Here is a 19,517-nt window from a genome sequence, read left to right as displayed (position 1 = left end):
AATCTATGTTTTATCACATAATTATTTGTTGAGGTAAACATAAAGTTTGCATTTTGGAGACGGAAGTGTTTTTTCGAGATAAGTGACTTCTATATTAATCATACTTTGTATTTTTAGATTCAAATATTAATAACTACATTTTATTTCAGTATTTAATTTATGTATTTCTGTTTTATTAAATGCTAGCTTTTTTCTCTCGTCCATAAATGTTTTTTTATCTACCAAGTTTATTGCAAAAATAGATTAGGTAATTGTATTCATGTTTAGTTTGTGAGAGGGGAATCTATCACCATACTTTTCCTTAAACACGTCCGTGGGACTTTTATTAAGTAGAATACTTAATAATTTTTTTATTTTTTATTATTTTTTTTTTAATGGAGAGTAGAACCTTGGATTAACCACTAAGGAGGCTGTTCTATCAGCAGGTGCAAAGTACTGGGGCTGCTGTATTGCCATTTGGTGAATGGATTCTGGACCATGCAGTAGCTTCTGGTAGGGCCTCTCGATGCCATATTAGTGGGTAATTGTTACGGCTTTACCTTATGTTCTACAAAAAAAAAAAAAAAAATCCTTTGTTTCTTTTTCTCTCTTAGTTTCCCCTCTCTGTCCTGCTCTAAATAAATCTGACGACCTAGTCCACAAATTCCAAAATTCCATCATGAATAGTTTCTAGAAAAAATACACGATTAAACCCAGTTCTCCAACTTCCAACGTAGACCCCTACTACCATGTCTCCTCCTCCAACATCAGGGGTCTACGTTCTAACCTTCCAGAGGTTGAAACCCAATTACAGGAGACTAAACCAAACCTTTTATTTTTAAGCGAAACTGGCATTGGACAGGCTATTTCCCTAGAAGAGTTTGCAATTAAAGGATACTCTAACTTAACTTCTAAATCTGACCCCCAAGATCGCCATGGGCATGGAATATGTGCCTATATTAAAGATGGCTTTCCATGTGGAAGAGACATCTCCAGAGAAGATCCTAATTTACCCTATATGTGCTTCCGGGTTGCATTAGCTCACACTACTGCATTTATATTTACTCTCTATCGCCCCCACAACAGCGGAGTTACTATCTTTAAAAGCATATCTGAGAAAATTGACCAAGTCCTATTTGCTTATCCTTCAGCTAACATTCACGTATGTGGAGACTTCAATGTTCACAACGTCGAATGGTTGACCCACTCTAACAAGACTGATGATGAGGGGAGGTTCTGTCATGATTTCTCCATTGCCTATGACCTCACTCAGATTGTTCACGAACCCGCCAGTATGCGAGTCTACTAGACCTTTTTCTCACAACTTGCCCTGAACTATGTTCAGTTTCTGTTCTGTCTCCTCTTGGATCTTCCGACCACTCTGTTGTATCAATTAAGATAAAAATGAAATGTCCCCAGACGTACCTCTCTCTCGTACAGTATATCGATGCACTAAGGCTGACTGGGATAGCTTCCGTACATTTATATCGGATCTATCTCTGCGTTCCATGTTTAAAAAGGATGTGTCCTCTATAGTATCAGACCTGACCGAATGGTTAATTGTAGGTATAGACCGTTTCATACCCTCGAAAAAGTTCCAATAAAAACCTAACAGCCAGCCATGGTTCTCTCCAGAATGTGCTGCTGCCATTGCGCACAGAAATCACTTTTTCCACTGCTTCCAACGTAATAGATGTATGGAAACTAAAGTCGCTTTCAGGACTGCCAGCAACCATTGTAAGAAAGTAATAAAGAACACAAGAGAGTTGTATGCTCAATCCGTCAAGTCCAAAGTAGCTGAGCAGCGGCTTGGTTCCCACCATTTTTGGCAAATAGCAAACAGAATCCTGAACAGAAGCATGTGCTCTATCCCAACTATCATCAATGGACCTGAGGTAATCTCGTCAGCATCAGACAAAGCCAAACTCTTTGCCGAGAACGTTGCAGCTAATTCTACCCTTTGCGACCAAGGCCGCCAACCTCCAATATTTCCTCCTGTATCAGAAAACATGCTATGTGATATACATATATCTGTACGTGATGTTGCCAAGCTAATCAAAAACCTTGATTCCAGTAAAGCAACTGGCCCTGATGGTATTCCAATTATAGTACTCAAAAAACTTCAACCAGAACTAGCGCCCATACTTACAAAACTGTTTAAATGTTGTCTTAAGGAGAATAGCTTCCCATCACCCTGGAAAATCTCATCAGTATGCCCAATATTTAAGAATTCAGGTGATCGCTCATCCCCCTCTCAGTACAGGCCAATAAGTCTCCTGTGCGTCATGAGTAAGTTGCTGGAATCTGTGTTAAATACAGAAGTAATCAACCATCTCAACAAAAATAACCTTCTTAGTGACAATCAATATGGTTTCCGTTCTGCTAGATCTACAGCAGATGTCAGTTATATCTCATAGGATTAGCAAATCTCGACGGAGGCAACCTTTCTAGAGCAATTACTCTTGACATATCTAAGGCCTTTGATAGGGTATGGCATAAAGGTTTATTTCACACGATCTCTAGCTATGGTATAGCTGGAAATGTCTTCTAAATTATTAAATCATTTCTTTCTGATAGGTTCATAAGAGTAGTAGTTGATGGGCAAAAATCAGAAGCTCACAGTATTAATGCTGGTGTCCCTCTCAGGGGTCCATCCTGGGCCCAACTCTTTTCTTGATCTACATCAATGATCTTCCAAATTACATCCTTACATTATTTGTAGACATTTATGCTGATGACACTACCATTTATGGTAGCACATCTAAGACAGTAAATGACCAAGTTCTCTCTGATTCTCTCTCCTCTGATCTTGAGCATGTGGTACAATGGGGAAAGGAGTGGCTGGTTACTTTTAATGCATCTAAAACCGAGCTTCTCTCTTTACATCATCAACATTCTGATCCACATCTGGCATCAATTGAAATAAATGGCTCTCGTCTTCAGGAGGCCTCAAGTTTTGACAAGCTTCTGGGCTTGACAATTACTCCTGATCTTAAATGGAACAAATACATCAAATCTGTTGCCAGGGCCGCTGAAAAAATGGTGGTATCTTTCTATCGATCCAGTAGATATCTCACTGCTGATGCAATTCTCTATCTATATAAGAGCCAGTTACGTCCAAGGATGGAATACTGTTGCCACATCTGGGCAGGAGCAGCTAGAAAGAACTTGTCCTGCCTTGATAGTTCAAAATAGACTTCGTAGCCTCATAGGAGATGTCTTTTTTTCTTCCCTGCAACCTCTATCTCACAGAAGAGATGTTGGGAGCTTGTCTCTGATGTATCGTTATTTTCATGGAAAGTGTTCGACTGAGCTTCAATCTATGGTCCCCCCTCGCCAAACTTTTACAAGAAACACTAGACTAGCTGAAAACATTATCAATAATTTTCCCCACTCTTTATCTGTGCCTAAACCTAAACATAGATTCCATGATCAAAGCTTCTTTCTTAGAACTGCACGCCTGTTGAATTGTCTTCCGTTTTCCTGCTTTCCAGCTGACTACAGTATGGTTGTCTTCAAGTCTAACGTAAACAAGTTCTTGATGAGCCGTTCTATATAAGTTAACAAATTTACCGAATTTTCATTACTAATGATTACTATATTTTCCAAATTCTGCTGTACACTCTTTAACCCTTATCCTCGAGTGGCCTCTTGGCCTTTATAATGTGGTGATGCTTGTGTAAAAAAAAAAAAATAGAATAGAAAATTATGAAAGAATTAACATTAATTTTATGATTCTACATAAGATTTATTACTTCATGTAGCCATCATACAACAGGAGAATTACAATAAAAGGAAATAATCATTAGATCTAGGAAGATAGTTATGAGAAAGAAGTGTTTCAAATATCACGCATTAAAAAGAAACAGGCGCTTGTGTAGAACAACATAAATGATATGAATACAGGAGATAACAGAACATTTACTTTTTTTCAGATGTGAAAGAAATAACATCTAATATTGCTTTGATCCAATTGTTGAAAAAATGTATTAAACATGACTATAGTGAATTAAATTAATACAAGATCTTCACAAATGTAAAAATACTTGAAAGATTACGGATCAGTAAATAGACATATTTAGGACAGAGTATACAATATTTGCAACAACCAGAATTGATTAAAGATTTTAAACAACAAAACTATGAAGAGACACATGCACGACCAAATTTATAATTAAATATAAAAATTGTTAGAAAAAAATAAAAGAAAGTAAATGTTCAGCTACAAAAAAAAAAATTAAATGGTGAAAAGGTCTGTTCTTGGTAATTAATAAAATAATACCATGCACAGATTCATAAGCAGAAAATGCTGAAGTCTTTGCAATAAGTATACTTACTAAAATCAGAGAAAAATCTAAGTTGAGTAGTTTCATTTTTTGCGTGCAAATCAACATAGGTAATGAATGGGCAAGGAACTTCTATAAGAAAATTAGCTAAATTTTCAAAGAGCAAAATCAAGTTTAAGCAATTTGCCAAAACTAATTAAATTAATGAGCATTTGGACTTCAAAATAATTCCTGTCACAATTGTAGCATGTAATAAAGATTAAGAATTGATATGTTGAAGGTAGACACCACAAAACTCATAAATTCAATAAACAGAAAAAATAACAATTGTTAAGAGATTGCAAGAGACGCATTCTTTAAAAGTAATCTCTCTAATATGTGTGTGTGTGTTGTCTAGAGAAAAATGGTACAGAATATACATAAAGACTTAGTGTTTATACATAAAATTTTCCAGGGAAGGGGATGGAAGTGGTTATAAGTCTCTATGTGCTCCCTCTCTCTCTAAAGGAACTATGGGACAAACATAAAATCCATTTTTAATTAAATTTAAGCCATTGATTTAGTTTATAAGACATTGATTTAGTTTTAAAAAATTTCAGTTTTTCCAACTATATTAGAAGTAAAAGGGGATAAGAAAAAATATGATGCTATGAGTGAAAAAAAACATTGTGTTTCTCATTAAATCCTAATCAATGCTGCATCTTCATACTAGTATAAAATAAAATGTCCTCTTCTAGCTTGAGATCCTTAAATCAACAAGGATTATTTGAACTATAAGAAAAATATTAATTAATTAAAAAAAAGTCAATTTTACAATAAATTCAGATAAAAAAAAAAGGCAAATATTTTTTCAAAACTCTTCAACAGGTCTCATTAGCTGGATTCTTCCCTCATACCTGAAATCCACATCTTTAAAATTGTTAGCAGCTGTTCTATCAACTTAAACAATGTGTTCTTCAGCAATCATCCTAAGATCACACACAGTGACAATCTCATTTCAATAAATTGATCCATAGTTGCAATGAGTGCACTTGTTTAAGAGGTAGGAGTGCTGTGCCTTATAAAGGTGCTGTACTTAGCGTCGTTCCCTCTCAACTGCATAGAAAACTTTTTAAACAATGACATTATCAGGAGTGTATTCTTCAACAGTATTGGAAAACTTTTTAGATAATGATATTAGGATTGCTGTCTAGTAATGGCTGGGGCTCCATTATGAAATCCATATCGATTCCACTGCAGCCAAATAGTTAACAAATTTGTTCTATTTTCTTTCTCTCAGTGTCATCATCTTCCCCATCATTGTGCTCTAAATGACAGTCAAACAAATTGGTCTGTTTGTGTTTAGTAAAAAGTAACTCATTTGGTAGAGAAACCAAATATTTAACTTGATACAAGAAAATATTCTTGTTTTAAACTCAATATTGTAATCTTATTTAGAAGGGAAAACCCTTTTATTACAGCATTGACTGAGACCATATGATTGAAATCAAGGCCAATATTGAAATCAAATTCTGAATTTGGGCTAAGATAAATAGTAAACCATCACGCATAAAAATTGCATATAATAGCCGACGATACCAGCAACAGTTCACTCACTGAAGCCTTTATCCAGTAAACTCTGGTTATACATGCTGAAACACCAAATCCAAATGTTGTAACATCACATCATGGTCAACAGTCAATACCAAATTTCTACCGGCTAATGTTTCTATTGCCATCAGATTTGTAGACTCTTAATTACTCAGTTGTCCAAGCATCGGAAGAAATACATCCTTTCTAGTTTTAATAAGACTGACACCAAAGCCATTTCTGTATGAACCACACTCAAATTGTTCTGATCATGTAGAAGTAGTGGTATTGGCAGTCTCCGACCAGGACATTTGAAAGACCTCATACAACTGAAGCTGGTCTTGCTATGAAATATAAGAATCAATGGCCAACTATTCAAATTTTAGATGTATTTTTTTCTTTTTTTTTAAAAAAAAAAAAGTGGGATCCACCTGATTGTGGTCATCAACATGTACTGCAGATTTGTTTTTAAACTTTACTGAATTTTAACCAGTTGAACTAGGAGTTAGTGTTCCAATGAGATATAAAGCAATAGCCCACACTACCAGTGCTCAATTCTTGCAAGTAAGATGATACATTCGTTAAGCGTGACATAATAAACACCTTTAATATGGTGTGTGTGTATAAACCACTTTGTAAATTTATACCACCACCAGTTCCGATATCTATTGTGTGGCTCATTGCATATACCATAGTAATGTTGCATTGCGTCAATGGTCTCATTTGTGACACATTAGCCATTTTAAGGGTTTATAAAACAAAACCTGACATACCTTTTATATCCTGCATTTGTGCCCCTTGGCCATGTCCCTGAGTACTTTGTGTCCTGCCATTCATTGCATCTGGAACAAAAGCTCTCTCAATGCATAGCCAAAGATGCAAGTCTCATATCTTTCTGAACAAATGGATTTTATTCAAGCACCATAGTTTTTCACAGTCAAAACTGCATCATCATTTCTCATCCATAGAAGGAGGGTAAGAGTCTCTATTTTGCTATAGTTTTAGCCGCCATTTATTTCTATCTCATCACATTCAATTCTCTTGGGGAATCAAAGACAACTTTTTCCAATCTACTCTCTATGACTCCTTGAAACAGAATCTTTCTAACTCGTATCAATATTCCTCCAATGTTGCATTCCACAAAATATTCTGTGACGTAGCGATCCACATCACACCATGTCAGCGATTACCCTCCTGTTTTATCTGTCTCTCTAATTCCATTATGACACTTTTTTTGAATAAACAACCTGCCTGTGCTAATAAACTAATGCAAAAAGTACTGCCAGTCTATCTAGCCGTCTCATTATACAACAATATCTCTTGTATGAAAACAATCCTATCATCTCTGCCTCAGGATTTCAACAAAACGATCCAATGGGCTCTCTAGTTTTCTCTTTAACTGTCGACAATAACATTTGGTATCTCGATGACTGTGCTCTACGACATTGAGTGAATACTTCCATCACTCACCAACATTGGTTTGATGGTCAATCTTAATGAATTTGAAATGTTCAATCTGAACTATTTTACTGAAGTGTAGAATAAATGGGCTTCAGTCTACTGAGGTGAGTCATCTCGATAGCAGAACTTGATGATACTATTATTCTCGGTTTGCTCAAATTGAGTAGTTGCAGCTCAACCTGTTAAATTATCTCAACATGATCAACACTTATTCAGCATTGTTACTTTTGAAAAACTGTTTTATAATGCCTCAAGTTCTAGTTACATTAAGGAATGCATCAATGTGTTTGTTTTACAAATACTGTAATGAAATATGCTCTGATGAACTCATAGTACTTGTATCATACACGTACATACTCTTAACTAACCCAACAAGCAGCAAAATTCCACCTCTTCACTGTTGAAGTCCTAGATGCCAGAAAGTCTTCTACTTTAATACTTTATTCTCTCAGATTGTTAGACTTTAAAATCCTCTCACTGTTTCCTGCTTCCCTTCCTGCAGTAACCTGCAAAAATTTAATGTAATGTGAACAGGCATCTCGCTACTCAACTCCCTACAGTCAGTTAGTGAGAAAGAGTAAAATAAAATAATGATTCTATTATCGTTTTCTATCATAAAAAAAAATGCAAAAATTTCTCCTTGATTTACGTTTATTGACCATTTTTTTTTTTCATAATTTGTGTGTTTGCTGTAACAATGTTTTAGTTGTTTTTTTTGGGGGGGGGGGGGTTAAGAAAACGTAAGCTGTTAGAATAATCAAACCTTGCTGAAACCCATTTCATGTAAACATTAACAATAATTGTAATATAAAAAGGAATGAAAGAATAATATAGTGCATTCATACAAAAATAATTTGCATTGGCAACTTATTAAGACAACCAGATTTCATAAGCAATGAGAAATCCATAGTGTCTATGAACATTCTGAGTAAAGGAGAGATTGAGTACAAGTGTTCATTTCTGCTGTCACCTTGCAATTTTGCATGTGACAGTGTGTATTTAATTGTTTTGTCTCTTTGTTTCATTTTACTTCAGCTGAAATTCTCAGAACTCAAGAGGCGAACACTTGATCTCTACTTTTTTCTTTTTTTTTAAATTACATTTTCACCCCAAACAACTACATATATCTATTGTTTCCAGCTGAAAATACTATCAACAATTTCCCCCACTTTTTATCTGTGCCTACACCCAAAAATAGATTCCATGGACACAGTTTCTTTCTTAGAACTGCATGTCTGTGGAACTCTGTTTCGTTTTCCTGCTTTCCAGCTGACTACAATATGGCCGTCTTCAAGTCCAATGTGAACAAGTTCTAGATGAGCCATCCCCTTAAGTAATCCAATTTACCCAATTCCCATTACTAATCATTATCACGATATTTTTCCATTAAACCTTATCCTCGAGTCACCTCCAGGTCTTGATAAGTAGTGACTCCTTTGTAAAAAGAAAACAAAAAACATAATTGAATATTCCATCAAAGTTCTTTACTTCTCAAACACTGAGTTTGTAAAGCAATTGAGAAAATTATTTCACTCTCATACTATAACATTTAAATGGTCAATTGTAATCATTTTTATGGTCTTACTGGATTCAAGGACAAGAATTCATTTAATCTGGTGGAGTATTAAATTTAAGAAAGAACGCACTCAGAAGTTGAAGTTGGGCATTTCATTTCTCTGATAGCATGAACATATGTGGAGTTGGTTTTGAACTCTTTGCTGTTTATTATATGGCAGAGGAATTTGGCTTCAGGTGTGATGAAGGAGCATTTGTCTGGGTTCAGCTAAAGTCCAAATTTTCGGAGAGCAGCAAACAGTTGTTCAAGTGCAAGAATGTATTCATCAAATGTCCTGATATGCACCAAGTTGTCGTCGATATAGGACGAGATGTTGTCATGTGACTGTGGCTAGAGCTTCTGCTATGCAATGTCCAAAGGCGGTGTAGGTGACACTGGTTTTTCCATCTGAACACTGTTTTGTGCCAGTGTTGCTTGTCAGTTTCAATTTGCCAATATCTGCTAAAACGTAACATGCGACTGCAGCCAAGATTGAACTCACTACACAAGTTTTAGTGCAATTCAAATTTTGTCCGTAGCTGAATACTTGCTGCTTCACCAGGCCTATCAAGGATATTTTTTATTGAGAAGCTATCACTAGATGGGTCGCTACCACGGCTTAAGAGAGGTCCATCTACCCTCGAGATAAGGAAAGACAGTGCCAGTTTCCCAACCTGGTATTTTACCTCAAGGTGTATACATTGCTTAACTTCGGTGTTCTGGTGTGTCAACGTGATTGTGCCATATATATGCAGATCAAGGCGAAGTACCTGTTGTCTTTGCTGATTTTGTTAAACAAGTGATTGATCCTTGGTATTGGATAGGGATCCAGATTGACTAACGCCTTGTTTAATGTTCTTTTAAAATTGGTGATAATGCAGATTAATTTGTTTTTCTTGTATACAGCAAATATGAGTTATTGATGCCTTCATTCATCATACAATTAATCTCAGAATCGACCTCCGCTTCTAGAACTTGAGCAATCGGGTTTTGTTTTTGACTGCGCAACTGGCCTTTTGTTGGTATTTGAATGGGTTAAATGAATGTGCTCTTGTCATCATTTTTGGTACCAATGATGTTGGTGTAGCGAATCAGTAGGTTTGTAGTGGCCTCTAATTCGTTTCAGGTGGTTTGGTATTGAAAGTTCTGTGCTACTTTTTTGTCCATGTTAGCTTTTCCTCCACGGTGTGGGGGTCGGAGTGTGGCCCTATGGTTGAGTAATCTTGGATGATGTCGGTAAGGGTGTTGTAGGTAGAATTGTGAGTTGATGACGTTGGTCGTATGATGGTGGCTGTGTGTGTCGAACCTCCTTGGGTGGGTGTGCGTCTGAACTCTTCTTTTGCTTTCTGGTTGTCAATCATGTAGGAGCTTAGCATATCATGGCACAGAATATTTTGGCCAATCAGGATTGGTGTAGCATGGGCTGTTATTAGTATATTTACGTTGTTGAATATAGGTGAATTCTGGTTGCCGATTGTAATGTTACAAGTTAATTCGCCAAGAGTGGTGATACTGTTGTTGATACCTTTCACTTGGACTTCTGAGTGAGTCATATGTTTCTTAACCTCGTCTGGTAACTGGGATATTAATATAATGTAGGTCAAGCATTCTGAATTAAGCAACGCAATGTTAGAGAAGCTTGTGTCCCCGATGTTGAAGGTCGAGTGGACAAGTGGTGAACGGTGAGCGTGTCCTTGAAAATTGAAGATGTGATGACTGATATTGGATTAGGTCGGACGAGACATCACATCTCATCCTGACCAAAGGGAAAATCCTGATCCTTCATCCCTGGTATATTGTCGTCCATTGCTGTGGCAAGACCCTGTGCTTGGGTGCGGGTTGGGTGTCGATATCTGCAGGGAAGGCATACGAGCAAACTTGGTATTTGTTGACAAATTTCTTGATGCTGATGGTGGTCTTGATCGATTTGGTTGTTGATGCTCATATGGTTTGGGCAAGGGTGTCCGTTGAATTGAGTGTGTTAGTTTGTTGTGTGAGGTGTCCTTTTCTGACTTGGGTGGTGTTTTTGAGAGAAAAACGCAGTGTCTTGGGGGGTGGCGACATTAGATTTTACACAATGATTCAAGTATCATTGTGTTTCAGATGCTATACCACTTGACAAAGTGGGAGTAGATGTTAGTGTCCCACACTTTCATTTTTTTGCTCATAAACATTGCATCTATAATTGAAATAAATCTAGTTCCGAGTTTCTGTCCTTTTTAAATTTGCACTTAATGTGAGCAGCTTCTTCTCCGAGTGTAGTTTTGAGTTGGCCTGCGACATCTGTTAGTTTTTCGCCATCTCGATGTTCTAAGCCTAAGCTTCGGTGTTGAACAGTAGTCATTTGGTTGCAGTAAGTTGCTAGGAGGCATTCCTTCAGGTGGATGAATGTGAATGTGTCCTATTGTGAGTTGAGCATCTGCTCAAATACACCCTGGTCCAGCATATCTTTTACAGACTTGACAAATTTGCCTTCCAGGCTGGGATAGGTGGTTAGCTCTGGTATGACATGTATTGCATATATTTTGTTCAGTGACGTAATGAATTAGTTCACGTCGTTTCGTGGACAGAAAGCCTTTTCTTGCCTCATGTCTTGTATTGTTTGTGGCACATTAGTAAATTGTAATCACTGTGGTGGTTGTTGTTACAGATGTCGATTTTAGGGCAGTCGTCATGGTGTTTATATAGATTTGAATCTCCTGAAGTGCATCCTTGGATGGTTGTGTCAGTCCCGTTTTCAAGTTAGATAATAGCTGTACCTGTCCCTTGATTAGAGTGAACAGCTCTGATCATGTGAAACCCATATAGCTCTTCATAATCATCTTGCTGAACACTCTGACACCAATTTGTTATATTACAAAAATGAGTGTATGGGAGCAAAAAGAAGTTTAGTTTTAGCTTTTATTGATGGTCAATGCGATCATAGTGGATGCTGTTGATATTGTTAGGATGAGCCGATGATGGCGGAGGCAGTGACGGGAACATCGATCAGCTGCTTGGAGTAAGGATAGCTGTTGGTCGGCAGACTTTTGGGAATCGATAGCGAAGGAGGGATAGCCCGGATAGCTGCTGCAGGTGTTGTCTGGGGTGAGATTTATGACGACTGATTGCTGCTGATGCTCTAGTTTGGAGTGTTGCTGATGTTATGGTAGGTGAGGTCGACGACGGCTGGCTGCTGATGCTATAGCTAGGGCTGTTGCTAATGCTGTCTTAGGTGAAGTCGATGATAGCTGGCTGCTGCTGTGGCTGTTGTCTTAGGTGAGGGCGAGAATAGCTGGCTGCTGCTGATGTTGTAGCTAAGGCTGTTGCTGATATTGTCTTAGATGAAGTCGACGATGGCTGGCTGCTGATGATGCTGTGGCTTGTAGCAGCATTAACGGAAAACCTCACTGCTTGGCGATCTAGCCTATTCTGTCAGGCTGTCAGAAATCTGTATTTATACTTGGCCCAACATGATGTGTAGGAGGGTTGTCAGCTGTAATGTTCATACTTCAAACTTGATTCTTTTTCCCTTGGATGGTTCCCTCTAGTGGTTCTCTTGCTAGGATGACTTGTGAATTATGTTGTTGATGCAGACACAGAAAAAGACAGGCTTTGACATTCATGTGTGCATTTGGTATGTCTGTTTAGTTTGTGTCGATGAACAGGGTTCATCTCAGTGCTGCTGATTTTGTCTTTTGTTTATTTAAATCTGGAGGGATATGTGATATAACACTATGTTCAAGTTTGCCTGTACAACATTTTTTGTGTTCCTGTCAACCATTTTTTTTCCTTAGTTCTTCTACTTTTGGAATATCAACGAGCAGTCCATTGTCGACCATGAGGTGACTACGTTGTTTAGCCTTTTCTAAAAAATCTGTTACACTTTCACGTTCGGCAGCTTGTTCCAGTCTGAATTAGTTGACCCCCTCCTTCACCATCGAAAGCAATATATGTCACAGCCATAGTCGAAGACTGTAAAAACGGTACCAAAAATAAATTTTTATTAAGAGACTCAAAATATGAACAGTAAAAACCAACGCATAAATTTAACAGCGACAACAATGTCAATAAACACCTACTTCAATAAATAATTCACCACGTGGTGTCAAAACAAACAAAATAAGCCATGCATGTGTGGTCCCCCTCTGGTGCTGCATGTGAGATGATGTGATAAAAAATAGTGAAGAAATGATGAATGTGAGAAGTGTGAAGGGCCAACGTTGCCTTCACATTTTTTCCAAGTTTCAGAAAAATCTAATGGATGGGGCAAAAGTTTGGGGGTAAAAGGTGTAATTTTCTGCAATTTGGAGGCATTTGTGATCCCTTTTGAGTTCTTGGGAATGCCTAATCCCAGTGAAAATGGACAAACGGTGCAGTTTCACGCCTTAAGACATGTATATTTGAATTCAGCACCATGGAAAACTACTGTATAGACATACATATCAAGTTTTTTAGTAATAAGAGCTCCAGAAAGACATGTTGTTTTTTAGCCCTAAAAGTCCCAGAGGAATGCGAACCAGAATTTTGCCAGAGTCACCCATACTGAATTTATATTAAGAACAATGGACTCCACATTTTGCCCAAGTTTCAGGAAAATCTAATGGATGGATCAAATGCTATTGGGCAAAAAGTGTCATTTTTGGCCATTTTGAGACATTTTTGACTTCTTTTGAGCCCTTGGGGATTCCAAATCCTAGTGTATAGGGATAAAGGTGCAGTTTCAGGCCTTAACACATGTATTTTGTTGATCACCGTGTAAAACGGCTATATAGTCAGACATATCAAGTTTTTGTTAAGAAATATGAAAAAAGAGCCAAAAGAAAAGGGGCGTTTTTAGCACTAAAAGTCGACAGGGTCGCAAACCAGAATTTTGTCAGGGTCACCCATACTGGATTTATATTAAAAACAATGGGCTCCACATTTTGCCCAAGTTTCAGAAAAGTCTAATGGATGGATCAAAAGTTATAGGGCAAAACGTATCATTTTTAGCCATTTTGGGGCATTTTTGACTTCTTTTGAGCCCCTGAGAACGCAATGGGAATTTTCGCAAAAAAAAAATGTTTTTACTGTTCACATCTATTTAATGAAATATAATTTGTGGCAAAATTTCAGGAAAAACTAATGGACGGTCGGTTACTGGGTAATCGTCCGGAATAACGGACGCATGCATGGACACCACTGAAAACATAAATTCCTCTCCGATAAACCGAGGGATCAAAAAGAAAGAATAACGCATTGTTTAGGTTTTTATATTATGCATGAAATTTCAGAAGTGAATATTTCTTGTACTGTGAATGGTTGAAAGAAACTGCTGGTTGGGGATTTTTCTCCAATTGAGAGGCAATACCTAAAAACAACATTTGCTGTTGCTACTTCAAGCAGTAATATACATTAGGGCATCACTCGATTAAGCCCCCAAATTACAGATTGTAATTTTTTTCTGATAATTAATTTACTTAATGTAATTTTCTGAAAATTAAATTACTCGTAGTAACTCATGGTAAAGGGGGGATTACCACTTATAGGTACTCTGGCATGGAGTTACTAATTTGTAAGTGTGTGAGTCAGTGTTCACCAATTTATAATCGGGTTAGGACTGAGGTTGCAGGTGCAGGAATCTCTTGAAGTCAAAAGTAGCAGGGTATCCGTGAGATCGTTAAAGGTAAATTTAACGAGATCGCCGATTAATAGAAAGGTTTCACCGATCCACATCCTTACATAAATAAAAAAAATATAATCCGGAAAATGACAACACTTAACAAAGAACTCGAAATCACTGTATCAATATGAAATAACATTTATTTACGTGTTAGGAATATTAATTCAAATTGTTCCACCATAAGTGTTTTTTGTGTTGAGTGTTCATGATGCAGAAATAGCAAAGTAAGGATTTCGTGTGAATCTCACAAGGTTTGAAATTACTGATTTTTATGACCAAAGTGTCACGTGTGGTTTGGAATTAATGTGATTATTTTCTGAGCAAAACAGTCCAGAATGAAAAGAGTGAGAGTGTGCATTTGTGTTCATCTCATAAGGACAGTAGGTTGAAATAAATTGTTTGAAAAGAAGAATTAAATTTTCATTTGATGTGGTAACTTTCCATGATGAGAATTGCATGATGTGTGCTAAGTCATGTTGGGTGATTTAACGTCTCAAAGATGGAGTTTTCTTTAGCACGTGCTGTGACTGAGAGTTTGAAGGGAAAACTGGATTTGATTTTTTGCAGCAAATCTTTATATAGTGATATTCTCGAAAGTTCTAACCAGTTTGTTGTGTCGCTACCCAAGGAAATGTAACATAGTTCCTTTGTTGATATATGTGCCGGTGGTCAAATCACGACGTGTACATTCTTTAGGCACCTCCAAACCGTTGTGTAGAACGTCATCAATATACACATTAAGTAGTGATGTCATCATGTCGTGTGTTTACTATAGTTTGGGTCGATTTCTATGGAAGATCATTTATGCAGACATTTATGAATAAATAAAATGTACAATAAAAAAAATGGATAAAAAATAATATAAGACTTATTTTTTATAAAACGAACTACACAGACGAATAAAATTAATTTTAACCTGTTCTGTTGACACATGTATCTAAAGATGATGTCGCTACAGACCTCCATACTTTTTTGGAAAAAAAAGGCACAAATTTTGATTATCACCTGTCATTTTAAATAATCAAATCCGAACAAATTTTTTAGTGGATTTTGCTTTTGTAATTTTTATTATCTCAAGAGTCATATATTCTGTTATATGAATATATTTTTTTATTATTGGAAACCTGTTATATAAAAAAATCTGTTTAAACTTCATATCGCGTAATATTTGAATTTAATATCATTTAAAGCTTTTTATGTATCAGAAGTCTTTGTCTAACACAAAGCAACAAAACTTTTTGGCTAAAATGTCAAGCAGAGGTTCGCTAGTCACAAGTTGAGTCGAGTAGAGTTCATTGTTCACAACACTAGTTATACGTTGACATTCTCTATTCACATGTTTTAAACGTTTCTCCCACTCCTCCCAGCAACTCGGCTTTTATAATGTTTCGGGCACACCTAATTTGCATATACTACACGAGATTGCTAGAGATCTATGCATGACCGGAGGCTTTAAAAGAAAACAGCCGCCATCTTGGGCCTCTTTTTTTTTTTTTTTTTTTCTGTTTTTCAGCCTATTGCCGAGAAATTCTCGCCCATTTCTGAGGTAGGTCCTCTCTATGTCTATCACACTCCCTCCTGATCTCATGATCACAGAAATAGCATAGATCGCCGTCGCCGGGTGCTTCTCCGAAGGGGAGCGACGATGCATGTCTCTTCTTCACTTAAGCTCTCGTCTGCGGACTGGGGGATGAAGAATACTGCTTCCGCTGAAAGGCTACTGATATCAGAGTCACCTTCTGAGGGAGCTGCTGTGAACCAGAGCGATGTCTCACTGGTCCCTGACTTGGAGTCAGACTCGCTCCCATTGTTCATGGGTAGCCGCGATTGTGTTGTCGGCCGTAAGTCCTTAATGTGACAGGGCACACTGTCAACACACACTGCTTGCTTGTGTCGTACATTTGCCGTGCGGATTCTTGATCCAGACAACATCCCCTTTTTCCAGCCTCCCTCCAGTTACTTTCGTCTCAGGTACTAGGTTTGTTTCTATGCTCTTCACTCTAACGTGATACCTGTAAAATGTGTTGGTCGGCACTGTAGAGGGTGATACAGCATCCTTTGGGGTCACGTTGTATAAATAAACTGCTTCAGACACCACACAACCCGTTCTGGTGGCGATAGTTTTGATAGTCCTATGGTTCCGCTCAATAATCCCATTCCCACTCGGTACGTAGGCACATCGGAACTGCAGATGTACTCTCCAGCCATCGGAAGACTTTCTGAATTGTTCACTGTCAGTTAGTATCTCCGTTGGGGGGGGGGCACGTTCAAGGAAGATGCTGTTTAGCTGATGGATGATTGCTGCCGTATCTTGCCGGCGGAGCGGCCGCAATGTCACAAACCTAGATGAGCCGCAGTCAATGAGCATTAGGTGATCTTCACTGTTGTAGTGAGTAACATCTATCGCTAGCCTGCTCCAGTGGCTCTTTACGTCTAGTTTTCCTTTTTCCCAGCAAACAGATGTCGGGTCGATGGATTGGCAAGCCACGCAGCTCTCAACCACGCTTTTAACGTCTGCTTTTCGTACTTCAGGGTCATCCAACTTAGCAAAATACAAGGTTCGCTTGATCCCTGGATGTCCACTTTGGTGGTGGACTTCCTTGATTTGTTCAAACTGAGCAGAACACGCGGCGCAGGCCGGTTGTATGAATTCGATGGTTCTTCTAGTGGCGTCAATCCATCTGCGAGAACTCTTGTTAAACAATTGGCCTTGTTCAGGCTGGATCTGACCAGGGAGATTTCCATTGACAGCGCATATTCTGTCGCTTCTGGTAAGGGTGTCCGAAATCCACTTGTGAACACAGGCAGAATCTGTAAACAGCCGCAATGCAGTCGACTTCCAGAGGATCGCCAAGTTTATCCCCTTGATGATGGCATCAAGCTCTGCCAGGTTTATATGCTGGGAGTTCCGTTCTGGGTGTAACCAGCAGGCATCTTCCACCAAGGCCCCATCATGGACTATTGATATGCCCATGGCAAGAGAGCTCGCATCAACCCACACACTCAGGTTCTGGCTGTCGATGCACCATCTGCCACATGCAGGGTCCTCCTTGCACACTCATTCAGCGTTGTGTTGAGAGGGGCGTCGTGTACCACATCATCCCACATCATCCCATCCAGTGGTGACCTCAGACACTCTCCTTTTTATGAACGTCACCGCAACACAAAGCCAGCCACCCACAGGGAGGTGTCCAACCAATTTTTCACACCAAGAAAATATGTTCCTTCGCGTGACATCACGGGACATGTCTGTGACTTCATTTCCCCATTTCTAATGCAGGACGCTGTCTTCTCTCCAGACCTGTAAACCGAGCACCTGTGTGCTATCCTGTAGTCTCTCTGGCTTCTTACTGAAAAGTCCAAAGTTGCGGGGATGCTCCTCTACATGCGTCGCGGATACAACTCCTTCATTCACGTACACGTCATCAATATATGCAGATGTTGCCTACCTTATACGCTCATCCTGAGCCAGAATGGTGTCAACAATTGTTTGCATAATTGATGGCGCCACATTGGGTCCGAACCCCATATGGGTTAAGCAGTATCTCTTCCCTTTAACCAGAACTGTCCGATAAGGCCATAGTGACTGGTGTACACACACTTGAAGGTACGTCTTCTGAAGATCAAGCATGCACACATTAGACCCTACTTGCTGCCATTCCCGTAATTTATCAGCGCACACACCTGCGCAGGCCGTAAAGAGGTCCACATGTCTGTTTAACTCCCTATAATCAAGCACCAGCCTCACTTTTTGTTTGTTTGGCTGGACGACCGTCATTAGTGGGATTAAACACTTTGGAGGCCACAATGCCTTCTCAGGATAAGGAACCAGCCATCCATTGTCGATCCAGGTCTGTACTTCCCTATCATAGTCTACGTGAGCTCCGGGATATCTTGTACTCTGGCACTCTATTGAACAAATTCTCTGGCGGTTGTTCGTCCGACCACTTCCAAGCCACAGTCCAGGACTTTGTGCACTGGTCAAACTCCGCATGAAAATCAGGCTTATCTAGGGTGAGTGCCATGCAAACGCACTCTTTGCGTTGGGAGAACATCACGTTCCTAGCTCCATCTACTGCGACTCTGCCCAGCTGCACAATTGCGTCCATTCCAAAGAGTAAATCGTACCCAAGTAGCTCTTTGTCCATAATCAGAGCTTTCACAGCCACTTCAGGCCCGCTACCGATGCTTATGTGGATGACACCTTCTCCGCAAGAGGACAACTGGCTCCCGCCTACTGTCAGCACCAGAGTTCTTGTCGTTTTCCAAGTGTCACAACATTCTTTGTGCACAAGTGTCTGGGAGCAACCCGTGTCCTCAAGTGCATAGCACTCACACCTCGTACGCTCACCGCAGGTAGCGCCTTGTTTAATGACGATCTGGGGAGAAGACTGGTGCTGTAACATCCTCCCCTAGCCCATTTCCCGGACAAGTGCGAGCCAGGTGTCCACGGTTTTTGCATTTGTGACACCTAGGTTTCTAGGTCGTTGACCGCGACGAAAGGCAATCACGGGCCCAATGGTTTGGGCCCTCGCATCTGAAGCAGCTAACACTTCTGGTGTTCTCGCTGGCTGTAGGCCATGGTGTAGGTGCTCATGCGGCCTATCGAGCCCTCTCAAGAAGCTCTTCCAATGACAGCTTGTCCATTCAGGTTGAGGCTCACAAAAGTCCCTTTGCATGGCATGGCAATCCATTCATGAAGGCTCCCTTTATCCAACATTCTGGTGGCATTTCACCTACCAGGCATGCTAGCCGCTGCAAATCGGTCAAAAACTCATCCATGGTCTCCCCTGTCCGAAGGAGGTGTGCGGTGAACTGTTCCAATGTTCCAACACATGTTTTAAATGTTTCTCCCACTCCTCCCAGCAACTCACCTTTCATAATGTTTCGGGCACACCTAATTTGCATATACCACACAAGATTGCTAGAGATCTACGCGTGACCGGAGGCTTTAAAAGAAAACAGCCGCCATCTTGGGCCTCTTTTTTTTTTCCCTTTTTCTGTCTTTCAGCCTGTTGCCGAGAGA

The 19,517-nt window shown here is 39.1% G+C and overlaps 1 protein-coding gene across 1 annotated transcript; it reads right to left on the bottom strand.

Annotated features, from left to right (window-relative positions):
• Positions 1-16,361: 16,361 nt before the first annotated feature.
• LOC145249390 (uncharacterized) lies at positions 16,362-17,465 on the bottom strand. The gene has a single exon (XM_080110948.1). The coding sequence runs from the start codon at positions 17,463-17,465 to the stop codon at positions 16,362-16,364; it is 1,104 nt and encodes a 367-aa protein (XP_079967074.1).
• Positions 17,466-19,517: the final 2,052 nt, after the last annotated feature.

This window comes from Euprymna scolopes, chromosome 28 (genome assembly GCF_053919585.1).
Source record: "Euprymna scolopes isolate OS-2025 chromosome 28, ASM5391958v1, whole genome shotgun sequence".
NCBI lineage: Eukaryota > Metazoa > Mollusca > Cephalopoda > Sepiida > Sepiolidae > Euprymna > Euprymna scolopes.
This window is presented reverse-complemented; position numbering and strand designations above follow the sequence as displayed.

Bases quoted from the DNA above. Each gene is read 5' to 3' on its own strand.
- LOC145249390 (XM_080110948.1), bottom strand. From the start codon at position 17,465: ATGGGCATATCAATAGTCCATGATGGGGCCTTGGTGGAAGATGCCTGC.